This window comes from Aspergillus mulundensis (genome assembly GCF_003369625.1).
Source record: "Aspergillus mulundensis strain DSM 5745 chromosome Unknown scaffold_10, whole genome shotgun sequence".
NCBI lineage: Eukaryota > Fungi > Ascomycota > Eurotiomycetes > Eurotiales > Aspergillaceae > Aspergillus > Aspergillus mulundensis.
The window spans coordinates 1,667,261-1,680,733 of NW_020797898.1; the positions used below are offsets into that span (position 1 = coordinate 1,667,261).

The 13,473-nt window shown below is 51.0% G+C and overlaps 4 protein-coding genes across 4 annotated transcripts; 2 read left to right on the forward strand and 2 right to left on the reverse strand.

The window, feature by feature from the left end:
* Window positions 1-4,080: 4,080 nt before the first annotated feature.
* DSM5745_08929 (uncharacterized protein) lies at window positions 4,081-5,780 on the forward strand (the record flags this gene model as incomplete). The annotated part of the gene is made up of 2 exons (XM_026750945.1): window positions 4,081-4,173; window positions 4,230-5,780. 2 exons carry the CDS (start codon window positions 4,081-4,083, stop codon window positions 5,778-5,780), a joined length of 1,644 nt encoding a protein of 547 aa, XP_026600958.1.
* An 842-nt stretch (window positions 5,781-6,622) lies between these two features.
* Window positions 6,623-7,595, forward strand: DSM5745_08930 (tubulin-folding cofactor B; the record flags this gene model as incomplete). The annotated part of the gene is made up of 3 exons (XM_026750946.1): window positions 6,623-6,895; window positions 6,957-7,176; window positions 7,270-7,595. The coding sequence occupies 3 exons, from the start codon at window positions 6,623-6,625 to the stop codon at window positions 7,593-7,595; spliced, it is 819 nt and encodes a 272-aa protein (XP_026600959.1).
* Window positions 7,596-7,921: 326 nt separating this feature from the next.
* Window positions 7,922-9,975, reverse strand: DSM5745_08931 (Cupin domain protein; the record flags this gene model as incomplete). Its single annotated transcript, XM_026750947.1, has 4 exons — window positions 7,922-8,142; window positions 8,198-8,446; window positions 8,498-9,846; window positions 9,911-9,975. The coding sequence occupies 4 exons, from the start codon at window positions 9,973-9,975 to the stop codon at window positions 7,922-7,924; spliced, it is 1,884 nt and encodes a 627-aa protein (XP_026600960.1).
* An 839-nt stretch (window positions 9,976-10,814) lies between these two features.
* Window positions 10,815-11,804, reverse strand: DSM5745_08932 (ribonuclease H2 catalytic subunit RNH201; the record flags this gene model as incomplete). The annotated part of the gene is made up of 1 exon (XM_026750948.1): window positions 10,815-11,804. The coding sequence occupies one exon, from the start codon at window positions 11,802-11,804 to the stop codon at window positions 10,815-10,817; it is 990 nt and encodes a 329-aa protein (XP_026600961.1).
* Between the last annotated feature and the right edge of the window lie 1,669 nt (window positions 11,805-13,473).

Below are 13,473 nucleotides of genomic sequence, written 5' to 3' on the forward strand. Positions count from 1 at the left end.
CGTATCAACTTGCAAAGGGGGCTCAGTGGGTTTGGGTGTTAGCATTCTACGTACGCCGACACACCGCAGTCGACCAATCGACGCTGGATGGAGATCCCTCTCTGGTTGTCTGCTTACCTGTGCGCCGAGGCGACTTCGAGCTCCTCAAGTGTAGGTTCCGCATCTTGCGAACGCAAACACCAGGATTGTCCGACCCGGCACGACGTAACGCCTGCAGGATCGAAGCTCGTGAGAGCCGTGGAGCAGCAAGTCGCCGCCGGATAGATCATTCGCGAGAATGCTCTACCTATCCAAGAGGCCACCCTCGCACTTTGCTTTCCCGCGCATATGTCGATAGCGAAGCCCGGGGCTCGATGCATCATGGAGAGCACGTAAAGATTAGGATTGTCCCAGCTAATTTGAAGTCCCGGGTCCAGCTGTTGTCGACTCGTCGCTTGTTAGTGATGTCATACGGTTGAGGAACATTAAGTGTTAAATGGCGGTGGGTAACTGTCCCGGGCCTAGAACATGCGTTCCCTAACTGGCTTTTGTGCGGCAGTTCAAACTTCGTGTTCCTGGTCGGTAATCAAGATGCATATGCTTGGAAAATTCGTCCGCCTGCGGGAGAGCACATCAGCATCGCAAGTAAGCGTTTCACCGTGGACAGCTGGAGCTAAGATCTCAGTCCTTGGTCAAGAGCGCACAGCATATAACTCCGCCGTGTTACCCTCGGGGAGGTTCTTAAGGAACTGCGGGAGGCGTCCTGATCGGAAATCAGCTTCCCGATTCGCCAATCTCGCTTTTCCTCGTGTTTCAGGTCCGAAGCTTTGAGCCACGGAAAAGTCCGTCTAAGGTACGGGAGTTTGATCACCGTCTCCCGCAGAGACTCGACTCCTGAGTCCTTGATGCTCATTGCTGAGGTCTGGAGGAAGAAACAGATGAATTGAAAAAAAAAAGAAAAAAAGATCAGGCCTTATTAGGGAGGAGCTGAATCTGGCGGGGGCGTCATGTTCAAACTTATGCGACGTTTGACTTGAAAGTTTCAAGATTGGCGATGGGGTTCCTGTGGGTCGGCGTCGGGCGACAGTGATACCGCTGCTAATAATGCTCGCTCTAGAGTCTATTCCTGGCTCGCAGCACTGATCGTCACTAACAAATGCCCGGCATGCTGCCGACGGCCGTCGACCTCCCCCTGGGCCCCAACTCATAGTCTCAAGTTTCTCAATTTTAAGGCTCAACCCTACCAATGGCCTGCGCCCGCACGAAACATCTCAGCCTCTCCCTTTGCCTCCTGTATTTGGCGGTTACTTTGGCTTGTTGCTCTGGTCCTCTTATGCACCGCGGATGAGGCTGAAGCCTCTCATCATCCGGTTCCTCGCCCCCGTGAGGCGAAGGATCAGATTGGGTACAAATCTACAACCCGTGGTCATGACTCAGTTCGGCCCCGTATTGACACCCTCCTCCGTATGGAGTACAGTGGCAGTGATGTAATGGTAATCTCGCCTCTACGACTCGCATCTGCATTCTGCTGTGCTGGGTTGGCGACGAACTGGGGTTTACCCTGCAACTCGATCTCTAGGCGTCAACACGCGATGCGGCGAGATCTTGATTTTTCTATTACAATGCTTATCATCCAATCACTAGAATCTGGGGCCGCTGCACAACACATGCAATCGAAGGGATCCTGGAGTACAGTATCTACATGCCGTCAGTGCCTTCGACGTAGGTGGAAGCGGCCGATCGACGCTTACGGTCTACCGTACGGCACCCCGAGGCGAAAAGCCTCGAAAAGCCAGGCTAAGATCGATCGTAGTCCCAGCTCGGACTTTCAGGAAGATCGCGATTGTATCGACTTGGGCACTTCCAGGGTACAGAATGACGAGAAATGATCAGCTTACGCGGATGGCCGTAGCAATCAGGTTCAGAATCAGGACAGAGGCTGGTGGAGTGGGAATCCAAGGGCCCAACCGTCATCATCTCCATCATCTCCTTCGCGATCTCTGACCGAGGGTTCATGGAATCATGGTTCAAGCCGGGCATGGCCGGGTGGGTAAATCGTGATTACTTACTTCAGTTTGGAAGAGGGACAGGGCGAAATGGTCACTACTTAATAACAACCAAGCAGCCAAAACATGTCTTGCCTGGTCACCTAGCGGGACTCCGCATACTTGCTGCCAAGGCCCTCCTCATGTTCTTTTGCCGTCTCGGCAACGCTCCGTGCGATGCCGTTGTTTGATTGACAGTAATCCAGATTGCGTGGATCGAGGCTAGCCAACTTAATCCGACTGAGACCGAGATCCTGCGCGATATTACCATCGTTTATTGATACTGTGCAATGGATTACCCCTCATTCGCCATGGCCGTTGAAGTCTATTACTGCCCATGGCCTTGAACTCAACGCACTACTTTGACCAGGTCTTCCATGTTGGTGGACCCTCTGGGGCTGCCAGCGATCGTTCCGAAATTGCAATTGCATTCCTTCCGCGTCTTTGTGTCCTTGGAGCTCAACTGCCAGTGTCCTCCCACTGATTGACGACTTTTCATTGATTGTCAGGCGCCTGCCCTGCAGATCATGATAGGATCAGGCCATCACCTCTTTGCAGCGCCAATTGTATCACTCAGCTAGCTAAATTAATGGCTATATCTAACCACTCCACTGCAAGCCTCGCCGAGGATGAAACAGCTTAATGTGGGGGTCCCGTTAGTGCTGGAGGAAGGACCACGGTAGTCATCTCCATGAGATATCACTCTTCATTGCACGGTTGCTGGGTCTAATCTCTGGAACCAGTTCATGAAAGCCGGCCCAGGTCGAGACCGGTCTTATAATTTCGCTTCAGAGCAAGGGCACTCGATAACTTGATTCACCATCTCAGTCGACAGTCCGGATCTATGCGGGACAACATGCCCGCGACCTCTACGGAGTCGTCGGCTACTGTCATATCTAAAACTTCTATCGGCGAATGACGTCCAGATGCAAATGAGAGGAGTATTGACAGCGCCACCAACGCCGAGGCTGCGAAGCTGCTGGCTTGGGCAGGGAGCTGAGCTGCTGAGGGGGAGTGACTCCAATCTAGCGTCTAATTTGATCGAAACTTCCCGTGTTGGACTGCCCTAGGATCGAGTGAGGCGCTGCGTATCGAATCCTGGACCTCCTCCCATTCGCCCCCAAATTTCCCGGCAGCATGAAATGACCCCCATCGATCCTAGAGCGCCGATGAACGGCCGAAACCTCGAAGCTCGGACTTTGTCTGGCGGAATTATTGCCTACTGAGTACCAAGTTGCTCGCGAGTGGGGGAGCGGTTGCCTCCGATCACTTTGACATCATGCTTGCTTACTGTCCATGATCGGGCGTTCATGTTTGCCGAGAATCAAATGGACATCGATCGATGCTCCTCGAGTGCAACAGTATACCGATCCAAGGATAACTTCTTCTGCTTCTATTTCCGCATTTTGCTTGACAGTGGTGTGTGCTACAGCTGGTCATAGAACAGGAAACGCCTTGCTAGGGAGTCATTTCTTGGGTCGAACGTAGTATATTATAGCAGACCCGAACACAGTCTCTATTGTAGTATCATATTTTGATTGGGATACGGGCGAGACATTTGTTGAATTGAGGTAACTCCTGCCTCTTTGTCTAGAGTCGCAGGTCAGTGGACCGAAATTGCTGCTGTCTTTGTTGTCCATATCCATTGTTGTGTTTGAATCTCTCAACACTGACACACATCCACTAAAGAACTAGCATCAATTTTCGGTCTCTGCAACACCTAAAAACATCTTTCGCTACAAATAGATCTGGCAACCCTTTGACCGTTTGGCATACCTTCTTCAAGTTATTCATCTTTTGAGACATTCAAAGCTTCACCATGTCTGTCAGCAGCACGACAATGAGAGAGACCCTTGCATTCAAAGAGTTCTCTACCCACAAGGACGGCCGCCATTATCTTTATATACTCAGACATCAACGCATCGCAGCAATGCCTTCGTTTACACATCGACATCGACATCGTCTCTTTTGCTCCTACCGAGCCACTGCAATTAATATTAACTCGGATTTCCAGACCGCACGCTGCGCGTAGCATACCCTGGGACAAGATCACAGTATGGCAAGCTCAAGAACTAGCTCAACTACGAGCTCGACGAAGCTTGGAGCTATTGGCGCAAATAACGGGGAAGGGAAAGACGGAAAAGATGGAGTGAGTCGAACCCTACCAAGATCTAGCATGCATTGTCGATTTCTGACCATGTCCAGAATCGAACTTGCGTACGGTCTGAGTGGGATGATAATTACCCGGCGCTCATGACCAGAGAGTTCAAGAATCCCGGCAAACTCAGCTACAGGAACGCCGTTATGGTCATGCTTGTCCATACCCCGCTGCTGGTGTATTGGATGGCCGAAGTAACATACCAGCTTAGTAAAGCGGGCGGTTTGAGAAAACCGAGCTTGCTCAGCACTTTCCAAGATTTGGTTGATTTCTACTGGCACGGAAATAAGAACGTGGGAACTGACGAAAATTGCATGAAGGCTCTCTGGGATGTTTTGCTTAAAACAACCTGCAGCAGGTACGCGAAGTCGACTGATGAGGAGGATTGCCGTATTTTTACGAGGAGATTCTTCGAGCAGCTCGAGTCTGAGATTGGTGTGGCAGATCCCAAGAGACTCGCGGAACTGGAAGATTATTTCAAGGTCGAGCTCGTCAATCGCCACACCTGTCCGAAGTGCAAGAATGCGGAATTAAAAGGAGTCAAGCATTTCCTCTTGACCTCCCAGTACGAAGATACAACTACTGACCTACCTCTGTACCAAGTCCACGAAGCGATTGAGACTCACCTGCGGAATGGAGCAGCCAAGTCCGTCTCGATGAAGTGTGAGAAATGCGACACAGTCACCAAGGATTCCAAGCCCACTACCACGAAGCTCGGTCATCTCCCAGAGGTCCTTTTCGTTCGAGCCCAGCATATAAAGACCAAGAATGATGGTAGTGGTAGTCAGAGGCTGAACGGTAAACTCGAATTGAAAGAACACTTGACAATTCCAGGTGGAATGCAGTCCGACCCCAAGGCACAGGATGTCAAGTATGAGCTCTATTCCATCGTATTCACTTACCGCAAGGCCATTCCTGTTGCTCCCAAAGATGAACGCAACGTGTGTGTGATCAAGCAGCCTACAGGCACATGGGCTCGCGTCAGCGGGGGTCAGGTGTCACCGGATCTTACACTAGCCCAGGTGATGAGCACGTTCACAAACACAATTCAACTACCTGTGTTGCTTGCTTATCGGCGACTTCCGCTCAATGGAGACCCTCCAAAGAACTCCAAGATGGGTGTTTACTTGGACCAAGAGATCATCATCAACTCAGACTCAGGCCTAGTTCAATACAACTTTGGTAGGCATCTAGAGACTCCCAGGGACAAGAAGCTTATCAAATTGGGTCGCGGCAAGAAAGTTCAGCCCGCCACATTTGCTGTGACGATTACCTCAGAAGAAACTGGAGAGACTTGGGAAGGCACGGGGATCATTAAGCTCAAAAAACGAAAGCGTGATGATGGAGGCGCCGGGAATGGGGATGAGGATGGAGGGGATGGGGATGGGGATGGTGGTGATGGAGGTGGAGGCGGGAAAAAGAAAGCACAACCAGGTAAAGGAGCTGGCCCTGGCAAAGGAGCTGGCCCTGGCAAAGCTGATGGTGTTGGCATAGCTGATGGTGTTGGCATAGCTGATGATGGTGCTGGAAGTGCTGCCGTGGCAGCTCCAAAGCCGGGAAAGGCACCATCGGCATCAGGTGGTGGTAAATCTACCTAAGCAGGTAGTGCTGCGACAGCATCGACTAAGGCAGAGTCGAGCAAGGCACCATCAGTGGCTCCTAAGCAGGTAGGGGGAGCAATCTGCACTCAAGCAAATGCATTGAAGCCTTCAAGCGCTACGGGGTTAGTTAGAGGGAAAGAAGAAGGCCGAGCTTGATCCCCACCGGCAGTCCCTACTTCTACTGCTGGTGTTGATAGTGACCCGGGGCAGGCACCAGGGCAACGCAACTGGAAGTGGACCTGAGAAGGGAGTATACGGGAGGACTTTGATGTCGAGGGGTTCTTTTTGTACATACTAACTTTGCGTCGTGTTTTATGTAGGGGTTAGTGGATCTATAGATTATACCGTACAGAGACTTATATTATATGCAGTGCTACTTGATGAGAGAAGCCAGGATACGGCTCCAGGAACAAGCTTCTGGTTGGTCAATCCGAATATCAAAGCCCCGCATCCCTAGACCATCATTCTCAGACCCAGTAGAACTAACTGCACTCGATTCTCGTATCCAATTGCTGTACGTGATGATGCCTTCCTTCTGCAGCTCGAACCATATCTTGGAGTGGTACTACTTCCATGACTCAAGATCCTCAAAGCAAGATCCGATCCTCCAATTGCTCCCCGCACCGCAACAATTGCCATCTCGTTCGATCTGCTTTGATTAAGCTTTTTGTTACTTTTGATTACTGACTACGTTTAAGAATTCCACTCAGATCCCTCATATCTAACTCTCACCACGCCGCCTTCACCATATAGTTCGCAACCAGACTCAAGCATCAGACCACTTACCCCCTGCATCCTCCGCTTTACAACAACTACCAGGTCTTTAAACCCATCCGAAAATGTCCTTCCGACCAACACCAGCCGATATCCCGGTCGCAATCACTACCCCGTCCACATCAAACCCCCCCGATGAACCCCGCCTGCACTCAGAACGCCGCATAACCCCAACATGGACCATCGAAATAGTCAAGTCAAAGCTCGAGACCATGACCGGCATCCCACCCAGCAGCCAAAGGCTTCATCTCAAGACCCCCGGCCGCGCAGACCAATGGCTTGATGGCGATCACACGACGATTGGGGAGTGGGGATTGATGAGGGGATGTGAGATTGAGGTACGGCTGGCCCGACCCATTGATAAAAGAGTGGCTCTGTTCTAATTGATGAGCTGGATAGGTCCACGATACACGCCCCCAAGCGGCACGGGTGAACATCACCGACCTCTCCTCCGTGGAGAAATACGTCTTGCCCACCGAGACCTACGAGAGTCTGCCGAACTCGGTCCTGGCGTGGAAGAAGAACCAGAAGCTGGGCCGGTTCGATCCGAATGTGTTATCGCCGGTTGAAGCGATAGCTGAGCAGGCGAGGAAAGATAGCGAGGTGGTTGATAAGCGCGGTATGTGCCCTTCTGTCTGTTGACTTCTATGGTCCGCGAGTGGACAAAGACGGGGACCGGGCGGATGGCGGTGCTAACATTGCTGCGATACAGAAATTTCCGTCTCAAGCCGGGCAATCATCCTTCCTTCTTCACCACCCCATATTCGTCGCGGCACGATCCGCTTCGTCGGCCCTGTTCCCGCAATCCCGGTTCCCGGTGTCGACATAGAGACCGTTGACGCCTCTGCATTGCCCATCTGGGTTGGGATCGAGCTCGACGAGCCGACGGGGAAGAACGACGGGAGCGTCAATGGAAAGCGGTACTTCACGTGCCCGAATAAGAGCGGAGTCTTTGTGAAGCCGGAGAAGGTGCAGGTCGGAGATTTCCCACCGCTAGGCCTAGATGATGAGTTAGATGAGGATATGGAGGAGATATAGTAGAGAGCTTAGATCGGGGCAATCATCATCAAAAGTATGCTATCTGTCTCTTTGCCTTGCTGAACCCTCCTAACTTGCGCTGTCATAAACGCATGCAACGTAGAATGTATAAAGGTATTGACATTGATAGATAAATACACCAACACCGTACCGGGGTAACAAGAAGACATCGCTAAAACCAAAACAGACGCGACAGTGTCGAGACTACAGCAAGAAGGCTAACACTTTGGAATGTGGTACATGACGGTATGCAAAAATATGAGTGGTAAGTCGGTAAGGCCGGATAAGAATCAAAGGACATGGAGGATGATATGCGCCTCTTCATATTAAACAGTGGCCTTCTGCTTTCCCTTGGGTCTGCCCTTGCCGGCCGTAGCCTTCTGCCCCTTAGGGCGTGCTGGTGGAGTGTTTGACTCGCCGTCAAGCGCATCGGTTTTGGAGGCAGAGCCAGGAGCATCGTCACCATCCGCCGAGCTAGGGACACAGCCCTGTGTAAAGAACAAACGGGCGTCTTTGTTGTATGTGTTGGCGAAACTATAGTAATTACCTAAAAAATTTAGCCATGTACCTAGAACAGCTTACTAATGACAGACAATACTCACCTCGAGGAACTTGAAAGACGCATCCTTTGCCTGCACTGAATTGGACGCCAGAAATATCTACTAGGACTCGCCCATTAACAACGTAGAATATCATATGCATTTTCTTTGCGTTTTTGGGTTTCTTGACTCCGCCAGGGGGTAGTTCGACGATGCCTGAGCCGATGAAGGGAGAGCTCAAAAGCTTGGCGAACCTGAATGATGCGCCTTTGACGTCTCGAGTCTCGATACCTGATGGGGCGTATGCGATGTCTTGGGTCTGTTAGTACGGCTTATTGTCAGTTGAGCAGGGGGGACACATACCTAACACTTCTTCATCGTCTAGGGCCGTTTGTGTTTCGTTGTCCCATTTCCGGATATAACCATGTAAAACACCCCCTTTCTCTTCGTAGGGGTCGCGGTACTGCTCATCCTCGGAGTCGCTGTCATCCCTGCTCTTTTTTGACTTCGCCTTCTTGGTCCTGCGTTTCTTCTTTTTCTCCGGCTCCAGCTCTTCGGTCCGGATAATCTCCTTGATTTTCGAAAGGGGGAACCGCTGTCCCTCGGCTGCCTCTTCATCACCATATACGCAGCGCTCGTTCTTCCAGTAGGCCAGTGGTCTAACCGATACACGTCCAGATCGGGTGTGCGTGGCAGATGAATCTGTAGGGGCTTCCCGCTTGAGGATATACAGGCTCCGGTGCTTGAGTGGTCCAGTCCGGTTGATATGGCTCTCCACCACCTTGTCCAGCTCGGGGTCGCCTGAAGGGCCCGAGATCCAGCGCTTTGGCGCAGATGTTTTGGCTTTCTTCTGCGGTCGTTGTTCTTGGGTATCGTCCATGGGTTGGGGTCGCGCTTTGGGCGGTCGTCCGGCGCGCTTTCGTTTCTGTGTTGTGTCGCGTTTCTCTGTCGCATCTTGTGATGCGCTGGCTTGTACTGTTTTCGCGGCTCTTGCCGGCTTGCGGCCCCTTGTTAGCCCTTTGCGCTTCTCGGGCGCGGGTTTCTGAGGCGGTCCTTCTTCGGCGCTATTGTCCTCAGGTTCATCGGAGTTGTCACCCATCATGGTATCGTCGCCGGCATTGAAACCACCAACAAACCCGCTTTGATCCATCGAGTCTCCATTCTCGTCGGCGTTGGCGTCACTGTCGGAATAATTAATCTGCGCTTGCTTTCCTGCTTTTTTCAACCCCTTGGTGCGCGCAGGGTGTGAGTGTTCTAGTGAGGGCGTGGCGTTGATGGAGCGGTCGGTAAGAGGGGACAGGTCCCGTCGCGAGTCTCTTCGCACGCTCCTGCCGTCAGACGGGCTAGACGATGGGAGGTCGCGCTGCGGGCTTTGGGAAGAGCGCAGACCGGGAGTCCTGCGCGGAGATCCGGTCATGCCAGACTTTGATGGCGATCGTGCAACGGGCGGGGGAAAACGAGGCGTACGTGATCCGTTAACGCCGTTGAGGAAGTCAGCGGGGCCGGGGCCGTTGCCTTTGGTGCTCAGTTTCATTGCCTTGGTGGGTTGGGGAGACATACCCTCGTCCATGGACATGTCGGAGCCTATTGACTCGCTATTTTCGAAGCCATTCACTTGCACAGGCGACTTTTCTGGTGATGAGAATATTCCGTCGACTTCCTCCATTCCATGTTCATCCCGCTTGCCTTCCGCAAGAGTGATGCCTGTGCGTCTGTTGATAGTTAGTCGATCGCGCAGCAGACCCTGGGTACAAGCAGTAGAGTAGAAAAATGTACCTTCCAGCTTTCCCGACATTCGAGTAATCGAAGTCACGAGCCTTCAATGAGGCCCGAGGAGCCATGATCGCGATTATTCAAGGTGGTCTCAGCGGCCGGTCTTCACGGATATCGTGGGTAGCAAGCTCGGTTCCAGACGCGGCTCGTCCTACAGACCAGGAACTTGAAATAAATGGTCGGTGAAAGAGGAATAGTGAGTGGAAATTGAGCTTGGGGAGAAAGGAAGCTCGAGGAGACTCGGAATTCAAGACACGCGGAGGGCGCTAGTCCAAAACGGTTCGAGACGCGTTCCGCACTCGGCAGTATGTATGTATTCACCTGTTCTTTCAACTTCTTCTCTTTGTTTGTTTATTTGCTGGCATCTAGCTAGCTAGCTGCTCTAAGGCTACAGAACTATCACTCGGCTTGAAGCTGAGTGGATCTGTCATGATTCTGTGGCAGGTGTTGGCCTCATGTTAGCAGACACCTATAGTGATGCTGGTAAACAGACAATAGCCCGATAAATTTAACTAGACTGAACCTGGATTTCGTGACCAAGGAGGATAGGAACCACACGCAGTCCAGTCAAGCAAGCTGCTAAAGTCAAATCCCGAGAGGACAATAACTGTGCATATCAATCCATCGGAACTGGCAGTGTGAAGACATCTGGTCGAGTCTCGAGAGTTGCTCCTACGGAGTCCTAGTATTTCAATAATGTGCTACACAGACTAATCAACAGCAGACCGCGTATAACTGGTGGATAATGGAGCGCTAGCTCCAAAGGGGACTGGCGCAGAGCGGACCTCGGGATAGAGTAAACCTTAAACGGGTCAACCGTTGCAAATACCTCTTTGTGATATAATATATCTGGGAAGCGACCATGTGGAAAGTATCATCACATTATTTCGTGTAACTACCTGAAGGCTCATAAAATTTCTGCAGTCTTCTTTCCGAACCACTCACGGAGTTCCTGCTCCGGGCCCCTACCACCAGCCGCCAGCAAAAAATCCATAAGCTTCGTATTGTCCTCCTCCACTGGCCAGTCAACCTTCTCTCCGCCCTTGGCCTCGAGAATCTCCTTGGCCGTCCCCCAGCTGAACCGACACTCATTCCCCCATCCAAAGATAGGGTCCATATTATTCCTTAACCACCCCACACACTTGGAATCCGATGGATACCCACTCCCCCAACCATCGTCACCCCTTCCAGTCTCCTGGAAAGTCTCATAGCACACCTCCAGCGCGACGTCTCTCGTAACCTTCGCCACCACACTCGCCGCACTAACGCAAGGATACAGCGAGTCCGCCTTCTTTGCAACAGTGATCCTCAGCGATGGAAACACCATCTCCAGCTTCTTCTGGTAACTCGCCGGGTTTCCCACCGTATCGATATAGACCTCGCGCACATTCATTTTCCTCTCTTCCACCACGCCTCTGATTAACTCGATTGTTGCATCCATTGCCTGCGCATTCAGGTTGTAAGCGCCTGCTGCAGGCCGCATCATCCCTGACGATATATCCCGCGCGGAGAGGAGCTTCGTCGCCCATCCGCACGACTCGTAGAGTGACGAGCCCTTTGTACAAAGAATGCGCATGAGATTCGCCCTAACACCCGTGGTAAGGACTTTACTATCGTCGAAGTTGTGTTCTTTTGACAGGAGCGAGTGGTGCAGGGAACTGGGAAGGTAGAAGGCGCTGTAGACCATTGGCCCGAGGACGGGGCCACGACCGGCTTCATCGACACCGAGAATAAGGTAGTCTGATTCTGTATCTGTAGTCGTTGTTTGTGTAGAAATTGCTGGCGGGGCCGGCGAGAAGTGTGCGTAGGATTCGCCGGCGAGCAGCCGCGGTTTGTCTATGCTCGGGGGAAGAAATATTGATGGGTCGATCGCGGCGGGCTCTGGACTGATTGACATAGCTTCTTCCATTCCAACGGTTGGGATTCGGCCTCGATGGGGTGACCTGAGTTTGGGTTTAGTTTGGTTGTGATCAATAAAAGTAGATGATGTACAGGGTTGATGGTCGCCTAAAAGGACGCGTCCCGACTCGCGGAGCGCGTTCCACTTAAGGCTTGGCTCCTGTAAGTTAGAAATCGGATCACCTTGACAACACAAGATACGCTACAACGTGGCTCGATAAGAAGGGGGAATAGCAATCTATTTCCGATCGGTTGGTGGAGAGTCATCTAGTACTATATGGTGGACTGATGACCACTAGGACAGGGGTGGTATAACAACCTCTGGGCTCTTCCTGTCAGGTATCCATGCTATAAAGTATGTCCATACATTATCAGAATGGGGCAAGTATCAAAGAACGGACAGGGTCAATGGCATACAAACATGGTTTGTAGATATGATGTCTAGAAAACTTGGACCAATGGACACGGGTTAGCATCACGGACCTACCCATAGAACATGCTATGGAACATGGCCGTGCGTACATACGTCTGTATATTAGTACAAACTACAAAGTGGCTATTAGAACGGACGGATCTTAGTAAATTTGTATGTAGTGTTCTGGTCTGAAGAGGCTGGGCCGTACAGTAGTTCAAGGTCTCATTTGTGAGCAGTCTTACAAAATGGTTTTACCAAACAGGTATGAATAAAAGCAAAAATATTCAAATATATAGGTCTGACCGTGATTTAAACGCAGCGGAAACAACAAGAGCTGCAGCCGCTTGCTCTACCAAACTAAGCTATTAACCCAATTAAAAAATAATAACACCTTTCTGCATACATAAACTTTTACCAAGTACAGAATAATTGTATACAATGTTACAGCTGCAGCCCTAAGTAGCAGTGTGCAGGGCAGCGTGAGGGCGGCGTGTGGGCCTCGAGGTCAACTTTACTAATTTCCCAATGGAATAATAGCATAAATAGCTAAGGTTAACTCTTCCCTGCCAACTCGCGACAAATATTACTAATTATTCTTAGCAGGTACACAGACATGTGCAATATCTAATAGCAAGCAAGCAAGAAATTTATCAAACACTCCTTGATCTGTATCTCTATCAGCCTGGCACTCGACATGCATTTATCAAGTACCTCCGACACAGTTCTCGCGTGTGATTTTCTGTCTGCTTGGTTGATTAGATGAGAACGGTCTGCAGCAACAGAAGTTTTTGGACTAACAAGTTTGCTGATCCTAGCTTCAAGCGCCTGGTTGAAGTGATTGACAAGGTGGCTGCCCGTGAAGCAAGTGTGCGTACCATGACATATTAGTATAGCGCTGAAGAACAAAGGACAGGAATCTATTTCTCCTGACGACCCTATCTTACCATAGGTATCGGGCACCTATCCTCAAATCATAGCTGTCTCGCTTAACAAAAGATCAACCAACCGCGGTGTTAAGGGTTGCCTCTGCTGCATCAGCGTACTGAATAGGCTTGTTTGACAAGTCTTCAACTTAACTATTATAATAAAGGTCGTTATGCTCGAGCAAACCTCGTCCTTGGAGAGTCGGCGACCTTGATAATAATGCCAGCAGTTGCTTGTGGGTCTCAATATGCCCTCTTCCGACGAGAATACATCGGTTCATAGTCTGATACTGACAGGTTAAGCTTATTTCCCGCACTTTGTTCTTGTT